General features: G+C 39.0%; 1 protein-coding gene and 1 long non-coding RNA gene across 4 annotated transcripts; one reads left to right on the forward strand and one right to left on the reverse strand.

Annotated features, from left to right (window-relative positions):
• Positions 1-221: 221 nt before the first annotated feature.
• On the reverse strand, positions 222-17215 carry LOC109072053 (probable G-protein coupled receptor 158). The gene is made up of 12 exons (XM_042734527.1): positions 15757-17215; positions 14406-15682; positions 13923-14031; positions 11441-11537; positions 10778-10989; positions 10498-10566; positions 9680-9789; positions 7025-7263; positions 5744-5882; positions 5554-5656; positions 5228-5377; positions 222-4647 (listed from the first exon to the last, which is right to left on the reverse strand). Exons 2-12 carry the CDS (start codon positions 15302-15304, stop codon positions 1318-1320), a joined length of 5457 nt encoding a protein of 1818 aa, XP_042590461.1. The 5' UTR covers positions 15305-15682; positions 15757-17215; the 3' UTR covers positions 222-1317.
• LOC122138941 lies at positions 10109-11944 on the forward strand. Of its 3 annotated transcripts, none has more exons than XR_006155925.1 (3): positions 10109-10624; positions 10808-10967; positions 11473-11944. It is a non-coding gene; the product is annotated as an uncharacterized LOC122138941 (long non-coding RNA). The 3 variants fall into 3 exon arrangements; XR_006155927.1 differs by having other exon boundaries at positions 10808-10954; XR_006155926.1 differs by having other exon boundaries at positions 10109-10598.
• Positions 17216-17227: the final 12 nt, after the last annotated feature.

Raw genomic sequence — 17227 nt, forward strand, 5'->3', positions numbered from 1 at the left:
ACATGCACATATAGACTTGTTATACGTGGTAATCAACATGGTGTTACTTTCATTAAACATGGAACTTGATGAAGATCAACACCTTGCATTATGCATTTTAAAAGTTTATATCAGAATACTCAATTGACACATTTTTAAGAATATAAAAATAAATGTTGCATTTTTTTACATTGACAGAAGTTAATGTAAACTTCGTTTGGCTACTGTTGAAAATTGACTGTTGGTTTTTACAAAAATCTTACCTCATACAAAAGCACAGTCTTTATAGTCTTACTAGTTTGAAAAGCTGACATTGCAAGTTCTGTCAAAATGATAGAATAACTCAAAAATAAACTCAATTATCTAACTCTGGTATGAATTACAAGTGCATTCTAAAGGTCATTACATGTGCTAATATCTGTTATTTTTCAGAAGCAACATGTTAATAGGTTGAATTAAACGTAGACAAAATTTTTGTTGTAAACCCTGAACATTTAATTTCACATCCTCATATAAGGGGACTTAAAACCGTTCTATGAAACATCCTGTAATTAATGTTAAAACGAATCAAATTTAATTCATATTTTTATAGATCAAGAGTACTTTGACTTACAACAAGATAAGATTTTTTTTTTATCACACATACTGTCTGTTATTATGCAATTTCACATAGTAGAATGTAAACTGTTATGCTTTTTTGTTAATTAATACTTTGTAGAAAAATACAGTGATGCTACCCTGAAGATTTGTAAATTAACCAGTTTGGTTGAAATGCGTTATTTGAGACATTAAACATGCTACAAATGCTGTTATGTTTGTCTAAACCATTTGAGTAGACCAAAGAGCTGTTAAACATGTACAACTTTTAAGACTAGCAACATTGATGTGTATATCAGGACAGCTCGTCTCTTAAATTTGTTACTTAGTAATATTAGTGCAATGTTTTTTGACTGAAAATGTGTTAAATCAGACTTTCTAAATGTTTCACCCAGGGTATGTTGGTGACGTAGGATTTACTGACAATATAATCTACATGAACACAAATACACACAAAACAATACCAAATTAAATGGGGTGTTTGTATAATGTAAGGCCAAAAGGGAATGTGCACAGGAGAGTAGTCTGTCTTAATAGCAGTCAGTCTTCAGACATGGTTTGTTAAGCTGAAGAGGGAGAAAGTTGGCAGAGGTGGAATCCTTTCTTAAATAACAGTCAGTGAATTGTGCTAATGGCATTGGAGAGACTTTCTGCATAAAGCTGAAAAGTGTGACCAGTGGTCCATTTTGTAACAATGAGTCTTTCAAGCTGTATAAAGCACAATGATACTGCCCTCGCAGTTCACAAGTCTGGAGGGAAGATGAAGGCCTCTGCAGCAGTTTCTGCATCACCATCATCTTCCTCTGGTATCGTCTCCTCCCAAGTGAAGACATCTAAATTATCATGCACTGTTATAGATTCTTGTCTGCCCCCTCCCATATCCCAAGGGCACAGTGCATCACGCCGAGCCAGAGGAGGGTTAACTCTCATCTCTTCTGCTGTCTGTTTGCCTGTGTCTGAAGGGTGTATCTCACTTATATCTGGGACAGTTTGACTTGTGCTGCTTTCTGTTGCTGGTGGTGTTCCCATATCATTTTCCTTGGGACAGACAGATTCCTGAGCACTGTCTTGCCTTTTTGATGAGACGGCATGAGTGCAGTCTTGTGGCACAGATTGTTTGGGTGATTGTTTTGCCTCCCACGGACAGGCATCTGAGTAGACACTTTCTTGTTTCTGGAGGGTCTTCACTGGCTCACCTGTCTCCCATGGACAGACATCTGCAAGAACGCTATCTTGTTTCTGCAAAGCCTTTGTTGTCTCTCCTGTCTCCCAAGGACAAACATCTGCACGGACACTTTCTTGCTTTTGCAGGGTCTTGACTGGCTCGCATGTCTCCCAAGGACAAACATCTGCATGGACAATTTCTTGTTTCTGCATTGTCTTTGATGGCTCTGCTGTTTCCCAAGGACAAACATCTGCATGGACACTTTCTTGTTTCTGTATTGTCTTTGATGGCTCTCCTGTCTCCCATGGACAAACATCTGCATGGACAATTTCTTGTTTCTGCATTGTCTTTGATGGCTCTCCTGTCTCCCATGGACAAACATCTGCATGGACAATTTCTTGTTTCTGCATTGTCTTTGATGGCTCTGCTGTCTCCCAAGGACACAAAACATCTGCATGGTTTCTTTCTTTTTTCTTTGTTTTTTTTGGTTGTTCTGTTTTCCAAGGACAAACATCTGCATGGACACTTCCTCGTTTCTGCATTGTCTTTGATGGCTCTCCTATCTCCCAAGGACAAACATCTGCACAAACACTTTCTTGTTTCTGCAAGGTCTTTGTTGGCTCTCCTGTCTCCCAAGGACAAACATCTGCATGGACACTTTCTTGTTTCTGTAAGCTCTTTGTTATGTCTTCTGTTTCCCAAGGACAAACATTTTCACGAACACCTTCTTGCTTCTGTAAGGTCTCCACTGATTCACTTGTCTCCCATGGACAGACATCTCCACAGACACTTTCTTGTTTCTGTGTGGTCTTCACAGGCTCACTTGTTTCCCATGGACACACATTTACATGAACTGGCCCCTTGTTTGTAGCACCCACCTTCTCTTCTGACCTCCCAGAATCCTCCGCTTCCCACGGACAAACAGTTGCTTTCTTAGGCATGGTCTCTTTTAAAGACTGTCTTGTAGCGTGTTTTGTATTTGGCTCAGACTCCCAAGGACTCACATCAGTTACAGGTGGGGGTGGTTCAGGAAAATCACTTTCTTCATGTTTCAGTATATAACTTGGTTCCGCTGAACCTGCGTCTCTCTGCATCTCTTGGTCTACTGGACTTTGTTTTGCATTAACACAAATAACCCTTTGACCATGTTTTATTGAGTCACTAGAGGTTTTGATAGATCCCTGTCTAACCAAAAATATATTTGTGTCTTGTACAGAAGAAGAGCATGCTTGAGGCTTCACATTTGCCTGCTTCTGGGTGTCTTCAGACATAGGGACTTCAACATTGGTATTATATATATTGTCTTCAGTGACTCTTGATGGCTCACCATCTGTTTCCCAAGGACAGACATCGGTATGTATGCTCTTGGTTTGCAATTGCTCTACTTCCACAACCTCCCAAGGACAGACTTCAGAAACGCTGGTTTGATGAAAAGGTTTTGGGACATCCCATGGACACACTTCTGTATTAGGAACAACCAATAATGATTTTAGTTGGAACTCAGTGGGTTTGAAGACATCATTACCTACTGTCGCAGATAGTACTTGCTTGTCACTATATTGTCTTTGTAATACACTGTCGTTCAAATTCTGCTTCCTGACCTCCAAGACCACCTCCTCTGACTCCCATGGACAGATGTGAACTGGAGCAGAATGTTTGGGACTCCTTTCAGGAGAATCAGTAGATGGCAGCCGTATTGCTGTTTGTTTGACAAGGCAAGGTTTTGTGCCTACGGTAGTCATAGCCCGTCTGTGTGTCTGAGGGGTACGCTTGTCTGAAGCTGCACTGCCTGGGGACAATCTCATGGATGTAGACAAAGATTTCTGTAGTGTTCCCTCCTTAACATTACTTTCTTGTAGGCTTTTCTCTCTGCTCATACTTCTTCCAACTTCCCCAATGCCTTTTGCTGCAAGGAGACTTTGGGTAGTGGAACGGAAAGAGAAAACCTGAAAGTCCTTCGGCTTGCCAGAGATTGTGTGTGGCGACCCTGGAGCGCTACAGGAGATCAGAGATTTAGGTTTTTTGGAATCAACATCTGACTGAATACCATTCCCAGTTTCTGTTGCAGGAGGAGTAGGAGGTGGCAAGAATTCCCATGGACAAACATATAACATTGTTGGTGATAAGGTAGCACCAGGTGATTTGGGTTCTTCTTGTTGTGAAATGGAATATGTGACATGTTTTTGGTTCTTGTTTGCAGGGAGCTCCTCTGGAACCTCCCACGGGCAGACCTCCGCCTTATCAAATGACTCTGAGAGCAAGGCACTTGAAGTCTGCCTCTTTATATCAACATCCACAGTTAGCTGGGGCTTATCTGCTTTGGCAGCTTTGCCAGCAAGTGACAAATGTTCAGTGCTTCTACAAGAAGTCACAGAGCGATGGTCATTGCGTTCTATGACACTAAGTGACTTTTGAAACCTGCTGGGCTCTGGAAGTAGAAGGTTAGTGTCTACTGATAGATTGTGGGCACTGGCAGACTTGCAGACCAGCAATGTTGCGTTGATGGATCCTGAGTCAGAATGCAGTGAAACCCTTTTCTCTGTGCTTCTTATGGAGGAGTTTAATAGGGAGACCTCCCTTTCTGGGGTACAATCATAGGCACTATGGGACTTCCGCAGCTTTGGAGAGGGCTGCATTAAAGTTTCATTCATCTTGTTAATGCTTGTGGTCTGATGACTTTTGTAATAAGATCCTGAGCGGGTTATACTTCCTATTGCAGCATTGACATCCTTATCTTCACGACTGCATTGCCTGCTTAAACTTTCTGGGATCTCACTGATCCGTCTTATAAGGGACCGTCCAATGCTGAGGCGAGAACTGCGCTTCTTCGGAAGGTGAGGGTTGCTGTTTGCCATCCTCTTGGTCTTGTGGACTTCCAGCTGAGAATACAGTTTCTTCAGCTCATCCTGGTGTAGAGGAGAAAAAGGGTTTCAGTTGAGGAAAGCTGGAGGGAGCAGTACAGTAGGAAGGTTTTTGTGATGGTATGTCCACAACATGATGTTCAAGAGGCACCAAATTACAGGGTAGTATTTCAGAAGAGGGCAAGTAAAGGCAGAGGAGGAGGAGAAGACCAACGTTGGTAATAGTTCTGTCATTTTTTGAAGGTGATTTTTAATAATAAAATTGCTCGGGACATGTTGGCTCATGGGGACCAAGGTTTGAGTCCAACCTGGGTCATGTCCCAATCACATTTCCCTCTCTCTCTCACCCCTTGCTGTACTCTTTCCCATAAAATAAAGGCAAAAAGCTAAACTAGCCTCTTTTATCTTGTCATTATAATGTTTAGTAAATGTTTTTGAAAAGTTGGTATCAAATTTTAGACTTGGTTTATGAGTTCATTTACTGTAAAAGAAAAGGTCAAATTTATGCTTTTTATGTAATTCATAAGTATACAATGCCGTAAAGTGTTAGTGTGTTCAATTTTCTTAATATGGAAGTGTGAGCATGTGTGAGTTAGTAGGGCTGCTGCAGGGCAAGGTGTTTTACCCGAATGTCATCAGGGTCCAGACTGTGGTCACTCCAGCAGTTAGAGTTGAAACTACTGTTGAGGTAAGAACACGAGCGTCTCAAGTCCACCTCATCCTCATATACTTCTGCAGCTATTTCCTCTCGGCCGGGCCGAGACATGTGGAGAAACTGCAACAAACACCAATGCTGATTTTTGCTGTGGACAGGCTACATGACATTAATATGCGAAATTTGTGATATGTGCACAAGTTTATCAGAAACTACTTAATAGATAGAGGCTGCATCTATTTTGAATACCTATGCTATTTACTCAAAGTAAATCATGATGATACTCTGCACAGTACCTTGGGTACAAAAAGCAGGCCGAGTGTTACAGTAATTGTGACATGCGTGTGAGTGAAGAACAGCAAGAGCATCCAGTCAGGATGAATTGATGGTCTTGCAAATCTGAAAGATACAAAGACAAACAAGTCAATAGAACAACTTCTTATGATTAGTGTTAAATCAGATCAGCTGTTAAATCAGATCCCCCACCTGAAAAGGTGAAACACAGAGGAAAGCAGTAGCTCATTGTGGATCGCGATGCTCATGTAACGTGGTTCGTGAAATGCTGAAGGTACCGTCTTCACTGCACTGCACAGGGAACTGCCCCAGCACAGAAATAACAGCTCCGCTGAGAGAGAAAAACAACTTTTTGTTAACTTTAAAGCTTTTATTTGTCTCACACACAAATATACACAACAGCAATAAGGCAGTGAAATATCCTGCCTTTGTCTTTGTTCTTTTTATGAAGGGAAAAATGGTATAAGGATAATTAGATTTTTTTTATACTTGTATTATGTTTAATATCAAGTCAAACGAAAGTTGCTTTTCCAAGGTCGAAATATACATTTTGAAATATATCGCATAGTTATGAGGGTTTATAGAAGTCCTCTCTGTGATATAATTTCCTGTTTTATGGTTTGCATGTCAAATGAAATAGTTTTGACTACATGCCGACCAAACTTATTTCTTTACCCAAAAACGTTACTCTTTAAACGAGACTTAAATAAATAAATAAATGTGATCTACAGACAGTTGCATCAGTTCTAACTTCGAGCCCAGTGTTGCTTTTTAATGTAAAAATAACTAATGTTTAAAAAACTTGCCTTGGTACATGATGAGGGTTCATATATGTCCTCTCTGTGAAGTATTTTTCCCAAAAATATTAGTCTTTTAATGTGATTCTTATGTGATTAAATGTGATTGAGTTCTGCTAAAATATAAATATAAAACAAGTAACACATAATTTACCATTGACAAAATGAAAGACAAAAAACTATTTATGTACAAAAGATTTACAGATCAAGACAAGAAGGATTATATAGAAAATATACAGTGCTAAGTATTACAGGCTATGGTGTCACAGCATAAATAATCCAAAGTTTGTTGTGTAAGGTGTCTTTGAATGTGCAAAGGCATTCTGAGTGTGCCAGAATGATTGTGTAAATCTATTTTATCTTGTGGTGTCATTTCAGGTCAGTCCCTCATTTACTTAGTCTAATTTATGACATTATAGCAGTAACATTATTATTATTTGTTGTGTTATGTTATTAGTATGGTAGGTAGTGGTTAATGCTGAATCATATCCAATGACAGTGGTTAACGGTGTTCGAATCATCAGCTAAATGCTTCAAAGAACATTAAATTATCCAGGACCATTCATCCTTTCATTTGTCTGATCTACTAATGTGCCCCAGTTTCAGTTAATCTCTCTGCCAGACACTCAAGAAAACCGATGGACTACTGCCATCGGTCAAAAATGACATCACTTACCCACAGCCATCATGTAGTCCCACCGGTCCAGGTCGCACACATGGAAGCCTTGTCCTTCTGAGGTGGTGGAAATGATCAGCAGTGGAACATTCCTGTCTCGATTCTGAAGGACGCCCACGGTCCACGCACACAGGAACCAGCTGACAGTAAGCACTATAACTCCCAGCATCCTCAGCACACCTGTGGTAGTGATGTATGGCACTCTCTGGGCCGTACGGGACAGAAACACCTTAAGAACCCTGGAAACACATATGACCGTGTAGGCTGATTCATTTTGGGAGTTTAAGTTGCTCTATCAGGTGTATCAGGTATTTTTGTAATTGATAGAATGGCCAAGGATTATGGAGCTTATAATATGACAAAACAAATTTAATTTGTATTGTGTAAATTTGAATTATTGACTAGTGTTATTTAACAAAACTGAATATTACAGGTGCTGGTCATATAATTAGAATATCATCAAAAAGTTGATTTCACTAATTCCATTCAAAAAGTGAAACGTGTATATTATATCCATTCATTACATACAGGCTGATATATTTCAAATGTTTATTTCTTTTAATTTTGATGATTATAACTGACAACTAAGGAAAATCCCAAATTCAGTATCTCAGAAAATTAGAATATTGTGAAAAGGTTCAATATTGAAGACACCTGGTGCCACACTCTAATCAGTTAATTAACTCAAAACACCTGCAAAGGCCTTTAAATGGCCTCTCAGTCTAGTTCTGTAGGCTACACAATCATGGAGAAGACTGCTGACTTGACAGTTGTCCAAAAGATGACCATTGACACCTTGCACAGGGAGGGCAAGACACAAAAGGTCATTGCAAAAGAGGCTGGCTGTTCACAGAGCTCTGTGGCCAAGCACATTAATAGAGAGGCGAAGGGAAGGAAAAGATGTGATAGAAAAAAGTGTACAAGCAATAGGGATAACCGCACACTGGAGAGGATTGTGAAACAAAACCCATTAAAAAATGTGGGGGAGAGTAGACTGCAGCTGGAGTCAGTGCTTTAAGAACCACTACGCACCGATGTAGAGTTTTATAGACATGTGTTTTCAAATAGCAATAAGAGGAAATTCGTAACATCAAATTCAGAGCAAAAAAATCGCTGTTTGAAAATAAGTGTCTATAAAACTGCCATAATAATATATAGTTGTGTTAAATTTCAAATGTTTAATATTCAAGTTCAAAAAAAATTAATTCAGAATTAAGTTAAATGCCACATAATATTCTGTTTTCTTCAATGAAACTTTTCAATGATTCAAATTTACACAATACAAATTAAATTTGTCATATTATAAGCTCCGTAAAGTATCAGCATTCTTCACCTAAATGTGATTGGGCAGACCAAACTTTAAGTCGCAGAGACTAGAAACTTGGAGGGATGGTAGTACTCACACCATCTCACCAAGGCTCTCCTCTCCACAATCGGCCTGACGGTGGCGCTACAGCAATCAAAAGTACGAAATGGCTCATAACTCATAAACTGTTAAGTGCCTTATATTGTTGGAATCCTTGGCTCACAATGGACAAAACGCATGAAATCTGTAAGATTAAGTTTAACTTTCAACTCATCGTTCTGACGGGATGCCAAAATGTTCGAAAGGGGTGGAGCTACTTTTACTAAAATGCCTATTACTCTTGAGAGTTAAGTGAGATATCTTCGCCCCATTCAATCTGAGGTGAAAAGTAAAAAAATAGTGGAGTTTGGTCACTTGGTGGTGCTATAAGGACATATGCGTATTTAAAAAACATGGCTGTCATCGGCCAGTTAAATTTGAGCACCTATTAGACAAGGTTAACAGATTCTGATTGGAACGAAACTCAGTGGGTCTGTTTGTCTCTTGGCCCTAAAAGTCTGTGACAATTTTGAATGAAATAGTCAAAGGGGTGGTGTTAATGAGTTTTACGCATCTGTAATTACGCAGCATTTCACATACAGACACAATATACCATACGGTAGACCTCCTCACTGTGAGCAACTTTGTCTCAAGAACCACTGCTGTCAATCAAATCCTTTGTTAACTATTTGAAATTGTGAAAAACATACTTTTGCAACCTAGTCCTAGGTTTTCTGCACAACCTCTAAAAACCTCTGCTTCCTTGAATCTCAAGGTCAATAATTATAAAAAAAAAATGTTGATCTTTACACTTTGGTTAAATATAACAGGGTCGTTTAGAAAAATGGGCATGACCAAATATTTTACACAGAGCGATTCAAATCATTGTACCGACATGCTGACATCCTAAACTGATCAACTGATTTTATATGCTTTTTATAAACAATTAAGTTTATCTTTATATCCTGTGATGCATAGCTGAATTTTCAGAAGCCATTACTCCAGTGTCACATGATCTTGAAATCATTCTAATATGCTGATTTGCTTCTTATCGATTTTGAAAACAGTTATTCTGCTTAATTTTTTATTTTGCATGGAGCGGCTCCGCTCATCCTGGCAGGCAGCCTGTTATTTCTAGAATGGCAGCAGGACTTTAAAAACACAAATGAAATTACTGAGTGAATCTTTAAATGCCATGAGAATAACATCTTATTTTGCAACTTTTCATCTAACGGATGTGCAGGTGAGACAGATGGAAGGGAGGGCTGGGTTTGATAAATCTCATATGACAGGACTGAAGTGCTACAGACCGGTACATCTTGAGCGTCACAGTTCCATAAACAATGGCGAAGCCAAGCAGACGGACCCAGCGGAGCAGAATACACCGGAAAGTGCTGGGTTTGAAGAATAAAATGAAGACCTGAAAACACAGTTTTTTATGCTTGTAAAACTAGAGTAATATTGTGATATATGATTACAATTTTAATTTTAATTTGCTTTTTAAATATATTTTAAAATGTAATTTATTCCTGTGATGCAAAGCTACATTTTCATGATCATTACTCCAGTCTTCAGTGTCATATGATCCTTCAGAAATCATAATATGCTGATTTGCTGTTGAAAAAACATTTTTTATTATTATCAGTATTAAAATCAGTCATGCTTGATATTTTGGTGGAAACTGACATTCTTTGAATAGAAAGAAAAAGGCCAGAATTTATTTGAAATAGAAATAATTTGACATTTTTAATGTGTTAACTGTCACATTCAGTATATTTAATGTATCTTTGCTAAATAAAAGTGTTAATTACTTTAAAGAAAAATCTTACTGACCCAAACTTTTGAATGGTGGCGTACTAGTCAGCAAATGTTAAAAAAGGCACTATTGTCTTAAATGTGATTTTGTTTGCATAATATCCTCACTTATATCCTAATTCATAGTTTTGTACCATAATTACTAATATAGTTAATTTGTTAGATGTTAATTTGTTATTGCAGTTGGTTAACCTAGTAACAACCATAAATTTTGTAATTTTTGATCATTTTCTGCCTTCTAAGTGCAACCCAGCCATTATGATTTCAACTGCAGTCCAGTAATCTGAAAAGAAGATTTGAATCAGACACTCACGGGGAAGTAAAGCAACAGAGAGCCACACAGGATCATCTCCAGCAGCAAAAGCCCCGACGATCGGATCCGCTGAGAGATAGAAAGATGGAGAGAAGAAAAGGGTGAGAAGTGGAGAGGGGAAGCTGAGGTGAAATTACTAAAGCTGTCAAGCATGCATGAAGTTTGTGCACATCTGGGACCTGTTTGAGAGTGTGTCTGAAATGATGCATTGAAACACATAGTATCATAATATGTAAGACATATATATATGCATATCTGATTAATTGTGCTAAAAATGTACCTTGGTTCTCCTGCACTGATATGCCACCAGCATGCTGACAAGCACAAGGACCATGAAGAGGCCCTGCACAGCCAGGACACCCGTCCTCAGAAGCCAGTCTTCCTGCACCCAACACGGGGCTCCATCCTCGCACTCATCACAGCCGGGCCAACAGGGCAGACACACAGGGACTTCTGGGTAACAAGCTCGGGTACTATTCACACGGTTGCCCCCTATAACACCATGTACCATCATTTCTTATTCTTTAAATGAACCAATTTTAAATGAACTAAAAAAACAAATTAAATAATAATAATATATTAAATTATGAAAATTATTTTTTAATGAAAATATCAATATTAAATAAATTGTAATAATATGTGTGTATGTATATGTGTGATATACATATAAATATATTTAAGCATTAATGATTTACTTTATACTCAGACTTTAAGTATACTAGTTTAGTTTACTCAAAGTACAACAGCAAAGTATTTTAATTCAAAATCCATTTTCGTATATAATTATTTTTCACTAGGGTCATCAAAAATACAAATAACTTAAGTTTAATAAATAATTCAGGTAATATTATAAGTCACCATGTTAGCTTATATATTATCCAATAAAATACGACTGAAGCCGCTGTAGACTGTCTCTAATTTTTGATTGTTTCATGAATCTTACTTTTGTTTTCTGTGTCTGGATTTGGACTGTAGTAGCCCTTTTTACATCGGCAGCAGTACTGACCCATCCGGAAGCCCTGTTGTGGGATGGATTCACACTGAGGGGAAGAGAAAGAAAGAGACATGAGGTCTGCTCATGTCAAATCAACACTGATGTTCCTGCCAGCGACTGAGTATGATTGTGTTCTCTCTGCTTTCTGCCATTAATTGCATGTGCAGTCAGTCCCTCATCAGCGGTTTATCTGTGAGAGTTGGCTGACCCACACATCAGACTCACTCGGAGTTAATCTAAGCTAAATCCTAAATGGAGGGGTAATACCTCCATCGACAGAGCTTTATCTTTTTATTCAGGGAAATCCAGCACTGTTCACATACATTTATGTTATTTTCTATTTTACCTTTATTTAATCAGGCAACTCACTTAAGAACATGATTGTTATTTATAAGAGGATATTATCCTTGTGGAGAGGAACAATTAGGAATAAATAAAAAATAATTTCTCTGTCTCTTTTCATTTTATATTTATTAGTAAAATCAGTTTGTTGATTCTTGGAAAGGAGTAATATATTATATCTGTATATTATACAGTGATTGACTTGTGTGAATTTATTGAAACTGTCAAGTCTTTTTTACAAACTTTATTTCGTTAAAGGGACAGTACATCCATAAAAGCAAACAGTCTTCAATTATGAGTGAGTTTCTTTCCGCTGCTGAACATAAAAGAAGATATTTTGATGAATGTTGACAACCAAACATTTTTGGTCCCCATTGACTTCCATAGTATTTTTTGTCCATAATATGGAAATCTGTGTGGACCAGTGACTGATTGGTTACCAGCAATCTTCAAAACATCTTCTTTTGTTTTCAACAGAAGAAATAAACTCTTAGAAGTTTGGTGTTGAGGAAATTATGATGTAATTTGCATTCTAGGGTGAACTATCCTTTTAAATGTTTGTATTTATTGTACTGATCGTTGAATCTGTATCTTCCATGTAATGTAGAGTTTGTGTCCAACATCATATGTAACATTATTCATGGGACTATATCCTGCATCATGTCAAACTAATGTTTCATGTAACGAATGCATCATCATGACACTGTTCTATTAATATGCTGCTCCTTTCATTTATAGGCGGATCAACTCAATTCTCATTAAATTCGTTCAGTGTGCCAAATCCTGCCGTTGCTTAACCTGCCAACACCTGTGAGCCTGTGCTGTGGTAGGATGAGACGATGGGGGGGTCTGTGTCTTGTGAAAGGTGGGGGTATGAGCTTGTGCCCTCTGGGAGGGGGTCGGAGTTGGGTGGATGGGGGGTTGTGTGTGTGAGCATCACAGGATTATCAACCTAATCCTTCAGATCATCCTGCACCCAGTGCTCACATCTTTAAATAGAAGGTCTGGATGAAAGTGGGAGGATGATGATGGAAAACAGGAAATGGTAAATGTATATAACAATCCAGCAAAATAACGAGCAAAGCAGGTGAAGTACTAATGGATTTCAAACTTAATAGCTAGATAATATACATAGAGAGATGCCAGATCTAATGGCAGCAGGCTTAATGAAACAGTGTGTGGTTTTAAAGTTAAAAGAATAGTTCATGCAGAAATGAAAACTCCTCTCATGTCTTTCTAATCCTGTATGAGTTTCTTCAGTGGAGCACAAAAGAAGATATTTTGAAGAATGTTGGTACTAACCAAACAGTCTTGGTTATCACTGACTTCCACTGTATGAATAAATAAAAAAAAAAAAATTCTTAATTTGTCGTCTTTTATGTTGAAATTCATACAGGTTTGGAACAACGTAAGGGGGAGTAAGTGAAAGCATTATTACAGTAATTTTGGCCCAGGTATACATATAATATTATACATTTTTAAGGACCAAAAAAAAAAAAACGGATCTTGTTATGTAATTTACAGGAAGAATATTAGAGGAAAGCATAGCTGGTAACAAAATTCAAATGCTAACATTATAGATTGCAGTGGAGAATCAAACATGCTCACAGTGACATACAAAAATAAATCACTTCACCGTGTTTTGAGTGGATCTCCGAATGTGTTTTATGCCCTGCTTGTCCCTGGTTAGTGAAATCCACCCATGCTATTATACTGTATATTGCTGCATTCATTGTGGGTTAAAGTTTCTCTTTTTTCCTTTCATTTTGACAATGAAAACATGATGAACTAACAACCTTACAGCATTTTATTATTATAAATATACTAATAGTTTTAATACTAAACACTGAGACATTCTTCAAAATATATATTTTTTATGTTTCGCACAACAAAGGAAAGTCTTAAAAGTTTGCAACGATGTGAGAGAAATAAATGATAGAGTTTTCATTTTTGGTCGAGCTATCCCTTTAAATAATGTTAATAAGTTGAACCTTATTGTAAAGTGTTGATTAAACTTGAAGCCCTTGGTGCCTGCAGGAAGTCCTATATGAGATGACTGAATTTTTGTTCAGTTTTACAGTACACTCACCTCCATGCTGGTCCGATTACATTGATGTGTGTTTGCAAACCAGAAGTCTCCACTGGAACACTGATCCACATTGAATCCCTGGATGTTGACGTCGACACGGATAACACCCCTACACCACCAAAGCAAAGATACACTAATGATGGAAGACTTGAAATTAAATTCATCGGATTGTTCACCCAAACATGGACATTCTGCTGTGTTGTTCCAAATCTGATGACTTTCTTTCTTCAATGAAATACAAAGGAAGATCATTTTTGACTATAAAATATGGAATTGTTCCTTTTCATTGTATGGACAAAAAACCTTGAAACATTCTTCAAAATATCTTCTTTTGTATTTCACAGGTGAATAATGAATGTCCATTTTTAAACAAATAATCCCTTCAAGTGAATTGACACTAAGAAATATTTTTAAAGACATTATGAGTACACAAACCTGAACACACAAAAACCAGAAACCATTTCAGCAAGAAAGTGCACTCACCTGAACTCTGGGTTGAGGTCTGGCTTCAACCCATAAAATGGCATTGAGAGACTGAGTAACCACCCTGGCAAAAAACGTCCATCAATGCACTCAAGGAAAGGGGCATCGCCCCACCGAACCCCACTGCTATTGATCACATAACTATCCCCACGTGCCCACTTGGGAGTGTCTAGGGTGCTTAGGTCATTTAGAAGAACCCGTTTCGACAAGGCATGGAGGGGTGGAGAGCTAGACTTAAACATATCGAACCAGTTTTGGTCAGGTGCAGGAGGACGGAAGCTGCTCCAGGCAGACGTCAGGTCCTGCAGAAGAATGTCCTGGGTTGTGCCTTTGGAGGCACGGAGCACCAGTTGGGGCTGTTGGATCATGGGGTCGGCGTCGAATGTTAGAAAAGCTCGTCTGACCAGGCCTGGCCTGTCCCCTTCAAGCATGGCCCGCACCAGTGCATGGTACCACTCGATATCCTCTTGTACACTTGTTTCTCTCAGCTCACTAGCTTGGAATATCAGGTTGAGAAAGTTGGCAGCATTGGTCAGAGACGATATGGCTTGGTGCAAGAGTGGGAGAAGGTCTCTAGGCGGAGATCCCAGTCGAACAGGGAGCTGGAAACTCTGTGTGCAGGTAGAGGCAGCCAAAGAAGACGAATTGCCGGTGTAGAGGTAGCTCTCAGCGGCAGACTGCTCCTTCTCCGTGCTCACTTTTACTGGAGCCGGACTGGTGGGTTGAGCACTGGAAGACGAGCTCATCCCTGCTACAGTGTTTGGGTCAGTAAGACGAGGAGTTGGGGTGAACTCCAAGCTGGACGTGTCCTCAAGTTCAGACACAGTGGTGAGCTGAGCAGAGAGCAGGATGGGAAGTAGCAGCAGTAGAGGTAGCAGACCGAAACACGGGCCCATCATTGAAGCAACTGCTCCTCCAATGCTTTTTGTGAAGGTAAAGATCAGCTTTGTGCTTACTCACATCCTGAAAGATGCTTGCTTTCTTTTCTTCTCTATCCCTGGTTTTGTTTCTTCTCTACTCTTCTTGTTAGCTGACTGACAGGTGTCAGTGGTGACTGAGCTCAACCGCACTTTGCTGCCAACAGCGTCTTGGTTTCACACACAAATAAGTGTGCATTCTTTCACGGACCGACATGCACTATTCATTTTCGAAGGTGAAGGTGAAGGTGAAGCTCAAAGAGGAGGCGATGCTTAAACTCCATGCGTCCTGCAAACAGTTGGTCGAGTCCACCCTGGATGCGACGATGCTGGGACCAGCACAGCGTGGAGTTAATAGGCCTGCAAGCAACTGGAGTGAGAAACAGAGATCAACGAGAAACCGTCAACATACCCCTGTTTCTCTCTCTGCTTACCTGTTCACTCACTTGCAGCCCTCCTGTAAATCTCTCCCTCTCTCCATCTCTCCCAGTCTCCTGGTAGTGGTGAGCGCTGAGAGTGGCACATCTGTTAATGTTGGATTGTTATGATGAGTGTATGTGCATGAGGATGGGCTGATGGATGAGAGGATGGGAGGGTAATCCTCTCTGTTGGGGTATGCATCAGAATCTCACCGCTTTGTGGATTAACCCAACACTCCCCGGCTGGGTCAGTCATGAGTGGTCTTTTACGGACTGTGTATGTGCGCGAGACTTTGTGCATCTGTGAATATGTGCATGCAGTGGTTTACAAGTCTGCATCTGCCTGGCAGATAAAGTGCACTGAAATGTTAATCTCGGATAGACCAACTGCGTTCTGAACTGCCAAACATTTGGTGCAACAATCGGGGAAATTATAACAAAAATAAAGGAAGAAGAAAACATGTTGCACATGTGTTCTACATGAATAAACGTCTGTCAGAGCTGTGTGTGTGCGTGTGTGTGTGTGTTTGTGTGTGTGTGTGTGTGTGTGTGTGTGTGTGTGTGTGTGTGTGTGTGTGTGTGTGTGTGTGTAAGAGAGAGAGAGAAAGATGATTCAGACAAATCCAGTCATACTGGGTAATGCGGGCGAATCCTTGTTTTGGTGCCATGGCAACAGGGTTCTGAGATTCAGCACTCATTCCTGTGGGGCCCCACCCCCACTCAGGACTGCAGAGGCTGTGGCTGTGTGTATACACATATGTGCATCTATATACATGCACACAATCATCAAAAAAATAAATTGTGTAAATGTTTTTTTTTTATTTTTATGGATGGATATGTGTGTTCAGCAGTTGTTTGCATTTAATTGGAAAGGATGTAGTCAATGCATGTACTATTTCTCTGACAACGTTCTGTTGAAAGCACATTTTCTGCTGGATATTTGTGTAAACCCATAACTGTAATAAAATCCACTCTTCGTGTTATGAGATGGCAGGTTTTAAAGGGCTCTTGTGGGCATGTGTAAATGTTTGTGTACAGCGACACCATTCGGTCCTTCAATGAAATCGCATTTCACAAATACAGCGCAAAAGAAATGTTTTGACCACAGAACAATGGGTGAATGTAAACAATAATTGTATAGTATCTCTATATGCCTTTTTAATATTCATATACATACGTACAATGATCTATAGGCGTAGACGATATGAAATACTTTTGGAAAGTTGACGTGTCCTGCAGTTTGATATGCTATGTTCCATCTAAAACCAAAATAAATTTTGCTAAATTATTGGGCTATAACATTAATCGAAATGCATTAAATGAAAACTCTTGCATTTAAATTTATATAAACCTTGTTGGTTAAATACCCCATATTATGCGTTAATAATACGAAAACATAAAATAAAACCAATGCATTTTTTGTTTAAATAAGTTATATTTATACATGCTACATAATATGATGTCCAGCATGATATTTGATATTCTT

This window comes from Cyprinus carpio, chromosome B11 (genome assembly GCF_018340385.1).
Source record: "Cyprinus carpio isolate SPL01 chromosome B11, ASM1834038v1, whole genome shotgun sequence".
In the NCBI taxonomy this organism is placed as follows: domain Eukaryota; kingdom Metazoa; phylum Chordata; class Actinopteri; order Cypriniformes; family Cyprinidae; genus Cyprinus; species Cyprinus carpio.